This window comes from Salvelinus alpinus, chromosome 18, assembly GCF_045679555.1.
Source record: "Salvelinus alpinus chromosome 18, SLU_Salpinus.1, whole genome shotgun sequence".
In the NCBI taxonomy this organism is placed as follows: domain Eukaryota; kingdom Metazoa; phylum Chordata; class Actinopteri; order Salmoniformes; family Salmonidae; genus Salvelinus; species Salvelinus alpinus.
The window spans coordinates 38,852,206-38,866,883 of record NC_092103.1 but is presented as its reverse complement, the minus strand read 5'-3'; the positions used below and the strand labels follow the sequence as shown (position 1 = coordinate 38,866,883).

At 42.3% G+C, this 14,678-nt stretch overlaps 1 protein-coding gene across 1 annotated transcript; it reads right to left on the bottom strand.

The window, feature by feature from the left end:
- Positions 1–7,977: 7,977 nt before the first annotated feature.
- On the bottom strand, positions 7,978–12,891 carry cdk9 (cyclin-dependent kinase 9 (CDC2-related kinase)). The gene is made up of 8 exons (XM_071351256.1): positions 11,874–12,891; positions 11,605–11,718; positions 11,169–11,250; positions 10,891–10,981; positions 10,540–10,706; positions 10,102–10,273; positions 9,542–9,690; positions 7,978–9,098 (listed from the first exon to the last, which is right to left on the bottom strand). The coding sequence occupies exons 1-8, from the start codon at positions 11,912–11,914 to the stop codon at positions 8,733–8,735; spliced, it is 1,182 nt and encodes a 393-aa protein (XP_071207357.1). The 5' UTR covers positions 11,915–12,891; the 3' UTR covers positions 7,978–8,732.
- Between the last annotated feature and the right edge of the window lie 1,787 nt (positions 12,892–14,678).

Here is a 14,678-nt window from a genome sequence, read left to right as displayed (position 1 = left end):
GTCAAAACGTTGCTAATAAAACTACAGGATAATTTAAATAGGTATTTTGGTAGCTATTAATTTCACACTTACCAGGTATTTGCTTAGAAAATTGTACCAAAGTCTTGTATTTCCGGTGGCATTTGTTGTACCCTGCAGCTGTGGACATTTGTTGGATAAACCTACAAAACCTTAGAACAACCATCATCCTAATGCGACTTGACAATATGGCTACTTATAAACCGATGTAGCCCTGTTATTATGCAATAATAGGTACAACGTTTTATTCCAATGTTTGTCGTTGCCAAATGTCGAGACCGTGAAGTCAGTTGTCATGTGTATGGTTAGCTGCCATTGCATTACACGTTGTTCATTGTGTTGTTCTTTCTGTGGACTTCATGTCAGTCTTAGTAGAGTTCTGTTGACTTCCCGCTTCTGAGAGACAATGCATTCCAAGATCACAGTATCTCTCTTTATTTGTGTGATCTCTCGGCTTGTGTCAGGCCTTCTTGACATACCAGCATCGCTCACACTCATTGGTAGGCCAAAGGCAGTTGAACTTTCTCACATCTGCCACAGCAACTTATCTGCCACAGCAACTCATACCAATAGGTCAAGGACAGGTCACCGGTAGGTGAAGGACAGCAAACCACAATATCCAGAATTAATAGCAATGTCAGGACGTAGTATCACCCCTGTCGAGGTGGATCCAGTTGAGAATGGCTGTCAACAGGTAGCTAACGTTACTCACTGGACCAGACACTTATTCATAGAACATAAGCTTGCGAATAACTATTTATTTGTAGTTTTGTGCAGACAACAAATGTAAAGTTTAGTCATGGTGTGGTGCTCAGTACCTGGGTATGCAAACTACAAGCAAGGGTAACATTTCATTGGTTGCTTTACTAAGAAGTCGAGCATAGGTAATGTAGCTAACTTAACTAGCTAGCAAACTACATTTGTTTATCTAAACCAAAATCTAGCTAGCCTTCATAATATGCTGGCTAGACATTCCAAAGCAAATAATTGTAATTAGCCAGCTGCTATCTGGCGAAGTGATTTGTAACTTTGCAAGCTAACGTTATGGTAGCTACAGCCTACAGGACTGTATCTAACTGTTAGCTAGCTAACTAACTACCACAGAGGCTAATGTTACTGGCCTATGTGTTCTATTTACAGAGTCTGATCCCATAAAGATCTGCAGTGGCATCAAGCTCAGCACCAGGAACTAGTAGTGATGGGGGAAAAATCGATAGTTACATATGGAGATATTATTTTTCATGATATGTCATATCGTTTTGACAATATCGCAATATTATTTTTGCGCTTGTTGGCTGTACCTGCACCAAAACGTTTTCCTTCATAGCTTGTTCTCCATCTTCTTTTTAAATAGGGAGCCAATTTGTTTTCAGCGTTTGAATTTCCATGACTGATCAGAACTTGTTTTCTCTGGCTCTCTGTTGTCCCTCTGCTGCAGATGTAACAGTATAACTTTAGACCGTCCCCTCGCCCCGACACGGGCGCGAACCAGGGACCCTCTGCACACATCAACAACTGACACCCACGAAGCATCGTTACCCATCGCTCCACAAAAGCCACGGCTCTTGCAGAGCAAGGGGAACCACTACTTCAAGGTCTCAAAGCGAGTGACGTAGCCGATTGAAACGCTATTAACGCGCACTACCGCTAACTAGCTAGCCATTTCACATCCGTTACACTCACCCCCCTTTCGACCTCCTCCTTTTCCGCAGCAACCAGTGATCCGGGTCAACAGCATCAATGTTACAGTATAACTTTAGACCGTCCCCTCGCCCCGACAAGGGCGCGAACCAGGGACCCTCTGCACACATCAACAACTGACACCCACGAAGCATCGTTACCCATCGCTCCACAAAAGCCGCGGCTCTTGCAGAGGAAGGGGAACCACTACTTCAAGGTCTCAAAGCGAGTGACGTAACCGATTGAAACGCTATTAGCACGCACCACCGCTAACTAGCTAGCCATTTCACATCCGTTACACAGACATATGGTGAGCAATATGTTTGGAACATCAAATCAATACAGAATCGTCAGAATCGCAATAAATATCGTATTGACACCTAAGTATTGTGATAATATCATATTGTGATGTCCCTGGCTATTTCCAGTCCTAGGTGCTAGTGTGTCATCTTTTCTAAATCTTTCCATGACTCCATAATGAGCAAATAAATATACTGGAGCTAGGCATAAACATGGTCTGTGTCTTGTTGTCATAGCTGGTGTGTTTACAAGTAGTCTAGCTACAACTTCTACTTTAGTTGTCTCTGTATTATGGAAGCCAAGTTGATCCTGTCTCAGCCTCCAATAATTATGCTGCAATAGTTTATGTGTCGGGGGGCTAGGGTCAGTCTGTTATATCTGGAATATTTATCCTGTCTTATCTGGTGTCGTGTGAATTTAAGTGTGCTCTCTCTAATTCTCTCTCTTTCTCTTCTCTCAGAGGACCTGAGCCCTAGGACCATGCCTCAGGACTACCTGGCCTGATGACTCCTTGCTGTCCCCAGTCCACCTGGTCGTGTTGCTGCTCCAGTTTCAACTGTTCTGCCTGCGGCTATGGAACCCTGACATGTTCACCGGACGTGCTACCTTGTCCCGGACCTGCTGTTTTCGACGCTCTCTCTCTACCGCACCTGCTGTCACTAACTCTGAATTTACTCCTGAGGTGCTGACATGTTGCACCCTCTACAACCACTGTGATTATTATTATTTGACCCTGCTGGTCATCTATGAAAGTTTGAACATCTTGGCCATGTACTGTTATAATCTCCACCCGGCACAGCCAGAAAAGGACTGGTCACCCCTCAGAGCCTGGTTCCTCTCTAGGTTTCTTCCTAAGTTCCTGCCTTTCCAGGTAGTTTTTCCTAGCCACCGTGCTTCTACATCTGCATTGCTTGCTGTTTGGGGTTTTAGGCAGGGTTTCTGTACAGCACTTTGTGACATCGGCTGATGTAAATAGGGCTTTATAAATACATTTGATTGATTGATTGATTGATTATGCAAAGATTGAAGTCTAAATTGGTGTCTTTTGGGGGTGGGTATTGTGTGTTAAGGTTAGTATGCATGATCTATTGACATGAGGGGAACGGGTGGATATAGTACTTTGTTTGAGTGTGTATTGATAGGGACAAAGTAGTAAAATGGTGGCTAATCACTGACTAGTGTATGTCCTACAGACTAATCCTACTGCTGCTACTGCTGACCCTGACACCAGCTTTAATAGTACAAATCCTGTTGACCCATTGGATGAAAGCTTCCAGCCAGGAACAAGCTCAAGCTCAACATCATCTGACTCGGAAGAGGAAAAGTCTGCACAGGGCTGGCAGGAGCCAAAGTGTATAGTCTATGAGTCTAAGGTCATGGAGCTCATGAAGTTCTGACAGACCAGCTGCCATTGTCCAAAACAAGATGAGGCTCACAAGCTGAAGAACATTCAGGACCCTGCCTGGAACATTCAGCCAACACAACATTCATAATCAATTTAGGCTGACGTTGTAGTAGAATATGAAATGCGTAGTATGCTCAGAACTGCATTGTGCTATAGATATTGCTAGCTGTTTTACCTATGTATATAATGGTGTTTTACATCTTTCTTTCTTTTTTTGTACAAGTGACTGACTTGTGACTAAATGATTCCAGCTGCATCTGAAACCAATAAAGTGTTGAATTTAACTTCTGGATCAATAAATTGTGATATTCAAGAGATGTATTTGGAAGTAACTAGCTACAATCTTACTGTTACAAATGATGCTGGGAGTTGGTGCATCATTTACATTTTTATTTGTTGGCAAGTAAATAAGTAGCAAATACTAAGTAGACATGGTTTGCTCTGGAGACTGAGGTGAGTTTACACAGCGGTATGCAGGAACAGTTATGGCAATGTATTACATATATACAGTAGAAGAGAAAGATACTACTAACGTCTAGAATAAATACTACAGTTCTACAAAGGGAATACTTGGATATGCTGTGTTTGGTGGGTGCAGGGTGTTCGGAGTCACTTTAATACAAAGGGTGATTGTTGTTATGGACTTTAGTTTTTGAAGTTTTTGAAGTTTCACATCTCCTCGAGTCATCAACTTATTTGTATCCAACATACTGTCCATCTTGTCAGGGATAAATTGCTTGAATGGCCCTAACAACACACGCAGGCAAGTGGATTTCATGTCCTGTACCTAGCTTATCCACACGTAAAACAAACTTCAAAAACTATCTTTAGGCAGCCTCCCGAGTGGCGCAGTGGTCTAAGACGCTGCATCGCAGAGCTAGCTGTGTCACTAGAGATCCTGGTTCGAGTCCAGAAGCTGTTGTTATGAACTTTAGTTTTTGAAGTTTTTGAAGTTTCACATCTCCTCGAGTCATCAACTTATTTGTATCCAACATACTGTCCATCTTGTCAGGGATACATTGCTTGAATGGCCCTAACAACACACGCAGGCAAGTGGATTTCATGTCCTGTACCTAGCTTATCCACACGTAAAACAAACTTCAAAAACAATCACACAGCCTCCCGAGTGGCGCAGTGGTCTAAGACGCTGCATCGCAGAGCTAGCTGTGTCACTAGAGATCCTGGTTCGAGTCCAGAAGCTGGCCACGACTGGGACACATGGGGCGGCGCAGAATTGGCCCAGCGTTGTCCGGGTTAGGGGAGGGTTTGGCCGTCAGGGATGTTCTTGTCCCATTGCTCACTAGCGACTTCTGTGGCGGGCCGGGGCGCAGTGCACGCTGACACGTTCGCCAGGTGTCGCCAGTGTTTCCTCCGACACATTGGTGTGGCTGGCTTCCGGGTTCAGCGGGCATTGGGTCAAGAAGCAGTGCGGCTTGGCTGGGTTGTGTTTCAGTGGACGCACGGCTCTCGACCTTCGCCTCTCCCGAGTCCGTACGGGAGTTGCAGCGATGAGACAAGACTGATACCACGAAATTGGGGAGAAAAAGGGATAATAAAAATTATCTATAGGCCACCAAGTGGTATTGTCTGTGAGAGAATGACAAAAACACGATTAGACTTTCATGGGCAATCATTGTGTACTGTCTGTATTCGTGCTGTATCAGCACAATGCAGAATATGACACATCTCACAGACATGGGTTAGTTAGCTAGTTACAAAACACAGGTATCTTGGTAGCTTGGTTTGTAGTGGTACTAGCAACCCTATCATGGCTGAATTAATACAAAATGATACTGTACTAAACAACGCTGCCTCACGCGAAAGGAGAGATTATATTGCTTGCTAGCTACCGACACCAAAACAAGTTATTTGTTTGTCATTTGCACTTTTGATCTAGCTGGTCTAGGCTGCCACCGCCAGTTGATCTTGGAGGTTCTGAAGAATGTGTCCAAATGAATATAAATAATCTCTGTGGCCCTAGTGCTCTCACAGCACCATAAGAGACCACAGGGTCCAGAGTAATCTCATGAAATGAGAAGTGCCAAAGCTCCTTAAAAGCATGCAAGCCACAGATACGTAACCAGCAGTATCCAACTTTTCTCTGCCGTGAACCACCAATGCTGCATTTACACAGGCAGACCAATCAGATCAGCTCAGAAAAATATGTAATGTGAAAAGATCTGATGTGATTGGTCAAAAGAACAATTAGTGGAAAAAATATCAGAATTGGCCTGCCTGTGTAGATGTAGCCTAATTAGCCCAAACCATCTTATCGTACCCTTTTGACAACATTTTCTAAGCTGACCTCATAGCTCTTTAGTTTAGAGCAGAGATGGACAACCTTGATTGGGTTGGGGGCCACAAAAAATCCGAACTCATCATGAGGGGCCACAGTGGCTCGCGGGTCTGCGTACCTACAGCCATACCCACACATGCAGTCAGAACAGGCCTTAGCCTTTGGGGGGCCCTAAGCAACATTTAGAAATCTGAGTAAGAGTAACTAACAAAATCAATGGGGAGACCACTGGTCAGTCATTCTACCATGATTACTACAAGTTAGATAGCTGGACAAAGGCTTAGATTCAATCAGATCAAGCGCTAACCGGCAATAGCCGACAACCGCATAGCTGGTGTTTTGACGGTATAAAAGGTGTAACTGCGAGCTGTGAAATCGGTGAGCGTCTGCTCCAGTGGTCATTGTCACCAAGCTACAGCTGTCCCACTCACGTAAGAAGTTCAGAACGAGAAAGTGTAATTACACTCAAATTGAAAATCATTAAACAAAATAAGGATTCATATCAACCTAACGCAGGTGTATATTACATCACACATTCCAGTGTTCCAACTTGTAACAAGGTTGCATGGGATTATTACTAATAAGAGTCGGTGCATCCAATGGCAATGTCAGCGATAGGTATAACGCCAGGAGCCATTGGCTGATTTGACAGCCCCAATGCAATAATACACCTCTGAGATTGCCTAAATAAAAACAATGAAACTGCTATGCAAGTTGTCGGTTATCGCGGGTTAACGCAGAACTGATTGAATCTAGTTCTAATTCAGCAATCTATACTGAACAGAAATATGAACGCAACATGCAACAATTTCAAATATGATGATGCCGCCCTTTGATAAGCAGTGGCAACTTTGTCAAAGGCAGGGGCGCAAAATATTTAGCTTGTCCATTCCCAGCGTGCCGCTCCAGGGTACTGTTGGAGAGATGCATCTCTGTCGTGCTCCACCAATGTTCTGTCCAAAAAATGATCTAACATAAATCATGTAGCAGATAAAGGATGAGGTATGTGTCCTTTTCTGTAGCCTACAGGCTGGACATAAAATGTATGACAATGTAATGAGACTGACACTTTTTACATCATATAGGTTTCTCTGATCAAATAGTCCGGACCAAATCTGAACCAATCATAAACGTCTATGTTTGGTTCAGATTTCATCCGGTCTGGACCAGCCTTGATTTAGCCAAAACATAGACGTCTATAAATGACTTTTAATCAACCAGAAATTAGGCTGATTTCAAAATCCAAATATACATATTTTCAACTTTCATTCAGAACTGAAAATATATCTGATTTCAACATCCGGAAAAAAACTATTTTTCAACGTCCTGGAAAAGGACTTTAAACATACCTTTCATTCAGAACCTAAATTGAACATAACTTCGTCTGGATTATTTATTTTTTTAGATGGGGGGGGGGCTGTATTTTTTGGTCCCGCCCATGGCGGCAGAGCGGCAAGGACCGGCCCTGCCAATCAGAATGAGTTTTTCCCCACAAAAGGGCTTTATTACAGACAGAAATACCCATCCGTACCCCCGCTAATTGAGTCTCTGTCAGTGACTGACATAACAGAACTGCTGATGCATAACCAAATTTCACCTTATCAATTCTACTAATTTAACTCTTAACAAGAAGTTGAGACCCAAATGGATCCGCATGCCTACAGTTCAGTTGCCCATCCCTGGACAGTTGTTCTCAGAAAAAGATTGGTAATACTTTTTTCCACAACTGTAAATAGTAGTACTGTAATGGTATACAAAATAGTTACAGGGAATCTGCCAATGCCCTTTTTTTTTTTTTTTTTTTAAACCCAAGCACATCTAGATTCTACCACATCCATCTGAGCAAGTAGGTGACAGCAATAGTAAAGTTCCACTTCAACTATTCTGAGGCCTGGAACCATTGCTTACCTGAACCCTAAGGCCAGGATTCAATCCGATCACGCTTTGTTGGCTATGCAATGTTCCCGTGTTAGCGGACTGCATTCACGGTGAATGCTGCATGTCGGCTCATTCTAAAATGACCTTTAAATGGTACATAGAGAACAAAGAGTGATCGGATTGAATCCTGGCCTAACTCGTTTGATTGGTGAAATTTTCTATAAACCACCATCATCAATGCACCTATAGGGTGGCTTTATAGTCAAATGGCTCGCTTGTCTCAATTCGTATTTAAAAAGAAATCTAGGCGGAAATATGCTTTATAAACCTGCTATAAGATTCCATGTTGCCATTCTCCATAGGGTGATGTCAGACAGGACAATAATTCCAGGACAATAAATGGCAGTGTATCAGTGAGGTTTATTAGTGTAACTATACTGACAAAGTATCGCATACACCACAAAGATACCTGGCAAAACTCATGATCGTACAATATAAAAAAGAAATGTTTTAAAATGAACAAAACAGTGAAAAAAAAGAGGAAACTATTGGTTCTAGCGATAAGAATCGCTGTCTTGATGGCTTGTGTCAATCCTTTGTGTGTGTGGTTCTTGGACGTGTTCCAACACTAGAGGTATTGTTCTCGGAGCAACCCACTGAACGCACGTCTATGCCCATGGAGTGCTGGATAGCAATCCAATAATTTGCTTCCTGTCTTTGTTGACTCTGAAAGGACCGGGCAGGTTTTGTGAGAGCTACAGCTCCATCTAGCCGTCACGTAGCTGAAGCGTAGGCCTAGTTCCTCACAAATCCTTAACACCCTATAAAACCTTTCACATCTTCCAAGACAAGGTCAAGTAAGCGTAAGAAGAAGCAAATGAGTTATTGAATTGAAATCCCACCCAATAACAACACAGTACTATCTCAACGCTTTATCAAATGTCCGAGGCAGAGGACAGACTAATGTGATAGAACATGAACAGGAGAACAATACTGCTTGAAGAAACGTCCACATTTTCCTCGTGTTGCCCCCACAATAGCCTCCACTTGGAAGAACGCTACAGTTCCCTAAGATCAGTCTTACGCCAACTGGGCCTCGCCACTTTCTGCCTTGCAACAGTCTGCCACTCGCCCTCCTCCAACTCCTTAGTCCAATCAAAACACCCGGTCAAACTCCGTCTGACTCGTCGTGGCCGGGTTCCTGTTCTGATTGGCCGGCTGCTGGGGCATGTGACCTCTCCGGCGGGGCGGGGCCAGGTACTCAAACATGGACGTGTTGTGTGTGGAGAGCATGTTCTTCAGGTCCGAGGGCATGGGGTCCGACCAGAAGAAGTCGTGGTTCAGAGCATCGTCGCTGTCCGTCCTCTGCGCCGGGTCTAAGACTAGGAGCTTGTCAATCAGGTCCAGGGCGTACGGGTCCTTGACATAGGCTTTGAGGCGGTCCTTCACTTTCCTCTTCTGGCCCTTAGGGAGCTCCATCTTCTGGTAAAGCTCGTACTTCTTGTCCACGCCTGGCCATACCTGATGGGGGAAGAGTTCAGGTTAGGAATTGAATGGTGAATGAGAATTTGTTTGTGTTAAACTGGTGGCTACACTGTGGTGTTTATTAAGTTCCTTGGACATAAAAATGTAAAATCAAAGAAATCAGCTCAGTGTCAGAAATCAAGTTATTTTAATTTGGGTAATCGGTTCAAGTATTCCCATACATAAATAGAGGAACATGTGATCGTATCCCATTGTAATAATGGAAATTATTCTGTTTTTGTCAAATACTATCTGTTTGGGATTCTTGAGCTCAATTTGCAGTGTACAAGTAATTTATAACAATGTCCCCCCCCACCCCGATCATCAGCTCAAGGAAAACTCAGCCCACGGCTGAATGTTATTGACTGTAATTGACCCTGATATGGTTTGTGTGTGGGTATGCGTCCGTGTGTGTGTTTGAGTGTGGTTTGTGTGCATACCTCTGCCGTGATAGAGCCACACAGCTGACTGATGAGTGTGAGCTGGTGCTGCTCTGTGTTGCCTTGCATGATGGGACTGCGTGTCCACATCTCCGCCATGATGCAGCCTGCACCCCACAGGTCAATGGGAGGCCCGTAGTCTCTCTCGCCTGACAAAACAATGTAGCTCTCAGTTTACATGCCATTAAATTACACATATTGCTACAAGCAAGCTCAGCATATCAATGTCTTGTAACTGTATAAATAGCCTGGGATTGTGTAAAAAAAATAGTTATTTACAGAGACAGTTACATATAGCTTTTATAGAAATGCCACCTTCTGAAAAAATGTCCTTTGCCCAGACCTCTCCTTGACTACCCCCACTTCCTTGATGTTTTCCAGAAGTAGCTAAGCTGATTCAAAATGGTCACCTAATTATCAAGTCCTTCATTAGTTAAATCAGCTGTTAGTTCTCGAATACGGCACAAAAGTGGACTGGCTGGGGGTACTGGAGGAGAGGTTTGCGCTAGGGGATTTGGGCATGTACCCCACACTATGCTCCAGACAGATGGGTTCCTTACCTAGCAGCAGCTCTGGGGGCCTGTACCAGAGTGTGACCACACGGTTGGTGTAGCGGTTGCCCTGGCTGTTTTTGGCCAGGCTGAAGGCTCGCGCCAGCCCAAAGTCTGCCAGCTTCAGCACGCCGTCTCGGGTGATGAGCACGTTGGCCGCCTTCATGTCTCTGTGTAAGATCTGAGAGGAGGATGGTGTCCACCGAGAGGCACAATGTTAAATGGCTGATTTCAACATGCAGTGCATTTGGTGAAAAGACCAGCAATGATGATACAGGTTTGTTGTATTGTACAATAGGAATCAAATTCAATCTAAAAACTTTTTACCCTTTACAAACTACAGCTTTGATCCAAACCCTACTGTGCTATCTATGATCATTAGTTTTTCCCTTTCTAGGTTACAGTGACTATGGATGGGAGTCTGTCATAAATGGACCGTAGCCTCACCTTGTTTCTGTGGATATAGTAGAGTCCGTTCAGCAGCATCTGCATCACCTTCTTGATCTCGGCCAGGGTGAATTTCACATTGGCGTTGCTTAGCAACCCTGCCAGGTCGTGCTCACAGAAGTCAAACACCAGGTAGATGCTTCCTTTGTAGCGGTTGAACTGGGTGGCTGTTTGTTGATGAGAAGATTGAGTAATTACACACACACACACACAACATTTCCTATTCACACACGCAAACACTCCACACACAAGTCTGGATTGGTAATCCAATACTGCTTTTTGACCACGAACAATATGGACGGCCCCATGCAAGCTGTAGGTTGCTACTGGGAATGCATGACTGACACTCACCTTTGGTTCGACAGATCTCTATGAGGTTGACAACGTTCTCATGTTTCAAGAGCTGCAGAATCTTGATCTCTCTCAAAGCAGTGATGGGAAACTGTGACAAAGAAGATTACTATTTGCATCCATGTATGTTTATAGTGTGCCATTGTTTACCACTAGCCTATCCAATAAAAATGATACAGTCTGACAGCATGCATCTTCTGTGTGTATAATGTTGGAATGTTGATATTAATCTCATGCAGGGCAGATAGCTAGAGACGTGGCTTTGTTGTCCCTCTTACCCCTTCTTTCTCATTCTCCATCAACACTTTCTTCAGTGCTACCTTCTTCCCAGTCTGTCTGTGTTTGGCTTTGAACACCTCCCTGGAAAGGTAAAGTATGGTAAGATGAAAATATAGAACGTGTGTCAATGACAAGAATATCAAATATGCTAAGTGTTCTTCTGAAACTGGCTAACGTGAAGTTACCTTAGTTATGTTTATATTCAGGTTATGAACTCAGAACCTAACGTCACTATCAACACAGGTGTTGATAAAACAGCATATGCAGGTATCGACAAATACATTTTAGATTGCTAAACTAGCTGGATATATTAACGTTAGATGTCTTTCAAGAAAACAAGCTACTGTAGCTAGCTTGCCGTCAGGCACGTTCTTCTTAACGTTAGCGATGTTGTTGTCGGAAACCTTTTCACTAAATAACCACTAGAAATGTTACCCAAAGGTCCCTTGGCCGATCTTGGCAAGCTTTTCATATTTAGAAAACTCATCACAGAAAGGGAATTCGACTCCGTCGTAGTATTTGGACATAATGGCGGCCTCCCGGTCAGGCCTTAGAAAAGTAAAGGGTCACGTTAGGGAAAGGTTTCGCCAGAATTACCAAATGTTACTCTAATATAAGTACACCAAATCAAGCAGAATTATATAATATATGTTCTAAACAACGTTAAATCTCACAATGGACATTAGATATGAATATATTCATACTTTTCAGCCCCGGCGGCGTTTCCTGTTTTGTCTCGCTGCATCCTTATTTGTTTCGTCGGATCCGTGCGTGCCCAGTGCGAGATGGGTAATGTAGTCGTTGTGCTTTCACAAACTTTACCAAAGAGGAAGCGAGATGGGTAATGTAGTCTTTGTGCTTTCACAAACTTTACAAAATGGAAGCGAGAGGCCCAACTCGGCGCAAAACCTGTCTCTCTCCAGCAGGTGGCGTTTTTAGTTTTCGCACACAAAGCAAGGAGTTTTTGTATGGAGGCCAATGAGTGTCTAATAGTACAGCATCTCTCTCCGTTGAATACATACAGGAAGTTGACGTTAACAACCCTTATCGGATATTTTTTAAATTATAATGAGACAACCAATCCGAAAGAAAGGATAGACAAGAACTAGACAGCCCATTTACCGCTTTGTGGACAACAACTCCTATAGAGCCCCACAGTGGATGTGTCATAATACCCATAAAACCTAGCGGTCAAACAAAGAAATGGTTCCAATTGTATTTCCACCATTCATTTTAACCCATAGGGGATTTTAGAAACACTTAAAATAAGGTCAGTTTTCCGTGTAGGCGAACCCTGGTGTGACGCATACGTTAGGTGACTTATCAATATATTCGGCTCTATTTACTCTCAGATTCGAAAATGCTAATTAGCATAAAGTAGACATCATGCAAAACTACAAATCCCAGCAAGCTGATGTCTTGGCTAACAGGTATTGTGTCAATTTAAAACTTGCATAAGTCAGTTCACAGAAATTAAAATTTAAAATAATGTAGACAATGTATTAATTACTACATTTAGCTAACAGATAGTTAATCCAGAGATTCTTACCTCGATTCTGCAGTTTCATGGCATTTGTAGTTCTTTATGATAGCTACATTAGCAGCTAATTAGCATTTTTGGGGGGTAAATACATGCGAATATAATGATAAGTCACCTTGTCCTAGAGAGATTTACATGGTTATCAAAATGTCACGCCACGGTAAGTCTACATGAAACAGCCCTTATTGTGTTTCTAAAATCCCCTATATAGGAAAAATGTATGGTAGAAAAGCAATTGGACCCATTTTACCTGTTTGACCACTAGGTTTTATGGGTATTATGACTCATTCTGTGGTACTCTATTGTTAGGGTGGAGAGACATGTATCTTGTCAGTATTTCCATTATCTTTGCTGTGATGCTGTAGTAGCTACTGTCAATGGCCGTGTTGGAGGGCATCAAAATGACTGCTGACTGACTGATCTACAAATCACCTTGCATCATAAATAATAAATCATTATTATTTGTAGATCAATCAGTCAGCTAGTGTGTAGTAGTGTAGCCAGGTTGTATTCATTACGCAGAATCTGTTGCAAACGTTTACTCCATTGTTTACTATGTTGCAAGACATAATGAATACACTCCATGGGTGTCTTGCAACGGAAACAGTTTACCGTTTAAGAACCAAACAGAGCAAACAAAACGGGGACAGACCTACCTGGATTTGTCCAATAGAAACATTCATTTTCGTTGCAAAACATTCTCTGTTTGGAGTAAACGGTCTCTGTGGTAAAAACATTTTGCAGCAGACTAAATGTTTTGAAACAGAATCAGCGTAATGAATACATCCTGTGCTTCCAAGACTACTTGTTGCACTGCAGTGCACAGTCATGTATTGTAGGCTACTATCAAAACTGTCTAACTGATTTATCTCACAATACAATCTTTCAAGTAGGTCACGGTTCATACAAGAGAACACAGTAGGCTACGCAAAAGAGACAAACTTTTAAAAAGTGCTGGTCAGAGTCTGATCCTTGCTTGATTTGAGTATGACTATTAAACAAACTTCCAACAACTCAAATGGCCTGATGGGACTATCACTGTTTACTCTCAATTTATTGACATGCAATGCTGTAATGTTGCAGTGTGGAGTGTGACTGAAATCCCTCATCAGTGACCCCAAACTGTTGATGTATGTATAGACTACTATTATGTCATTTTATTGGATGCTTGTTTGGCTTTTCAAGCACATTTGTTATTTTTGTAATGAAAAACACTAAGTTAAATAAAACATTTTTATGAAGCAATAAGCCTACTATTACTTCCGATGAAAAACAGAAACATTCTGTACTGTTTCAAACAGGCATCACCACCCACAAAGTTAAGAAAAAAAGAGCAAATATAATCTATTTGAATTAGAGTTCAGACATAGAATTAGTGCTTAGCAAATTATGTAACAAATGGCCACATTTCATGTCATGGGTCTAATGATGGGAATGACGACATGGCGGAAGTAGAAGGTAAGCCTGAACCTTAGCCGCCCTTTAAAATAAATTGTGTAACTGTTCCAGACAAATCCATAGCTCTGGTCCAGGTCAGAGCTAAGGATATGGGGCCAGATTCACAAAACCTTGAATTTTCTTAACTGCCATTTTTTTCTTAGCTATAGACTTGTGAAGAAAGTTAAGCAAACTTGATATTCTTCAAGAAGATTCTTGGAAATATTCATACGTTATTCCTTGTGTTTCTCTTTAAGCAAAAAAGTTAAGAAGAAATGTGATTCTTGAAAATAAAGTTATTGGATTACTACTTGGAAATGGCCACTGGGCCCAGTTTCACAAAACACCTCTTATACGAAAACATATGGTGGTTCGTAAGTGCAATTCCTCAAACATTTCTTTCAGGATTCATTATTTTCTTACAAACTTCTCAAATAACTTCTTAACTGTCTTAAGATGATTTTCCATAGGCAACTGAGCTAGATAGCCATCTAGCACACAAGGTCAATCATGTTAGTATATTTCTTACTGA

Excerpts from the sequence above, each read along its gene's own strand:
- cdk9 (XM_071351256.1), bottom strand. The coding sequence starts at position 11,914 with ATGCAGCGAGACAAAACAGGAAACGCCGCCGGGGCTGAAAA. Across the intron at positions 10,982-11,168 it reads TGGAGAATGAGAAAGAAGGG|TTTCCCATCACTGCTTTGAG; the intron begins GTAAGAGGGACA and ends TCTTTGTCACAG. Across the intron at positions 9,099-9,541 it reads GTGGCTCTATCACGGCAGAG|GTATGGCCAGGCGTGGACAA; the intron begins GTATGCACACAA and ends TTCCCCCATCAG.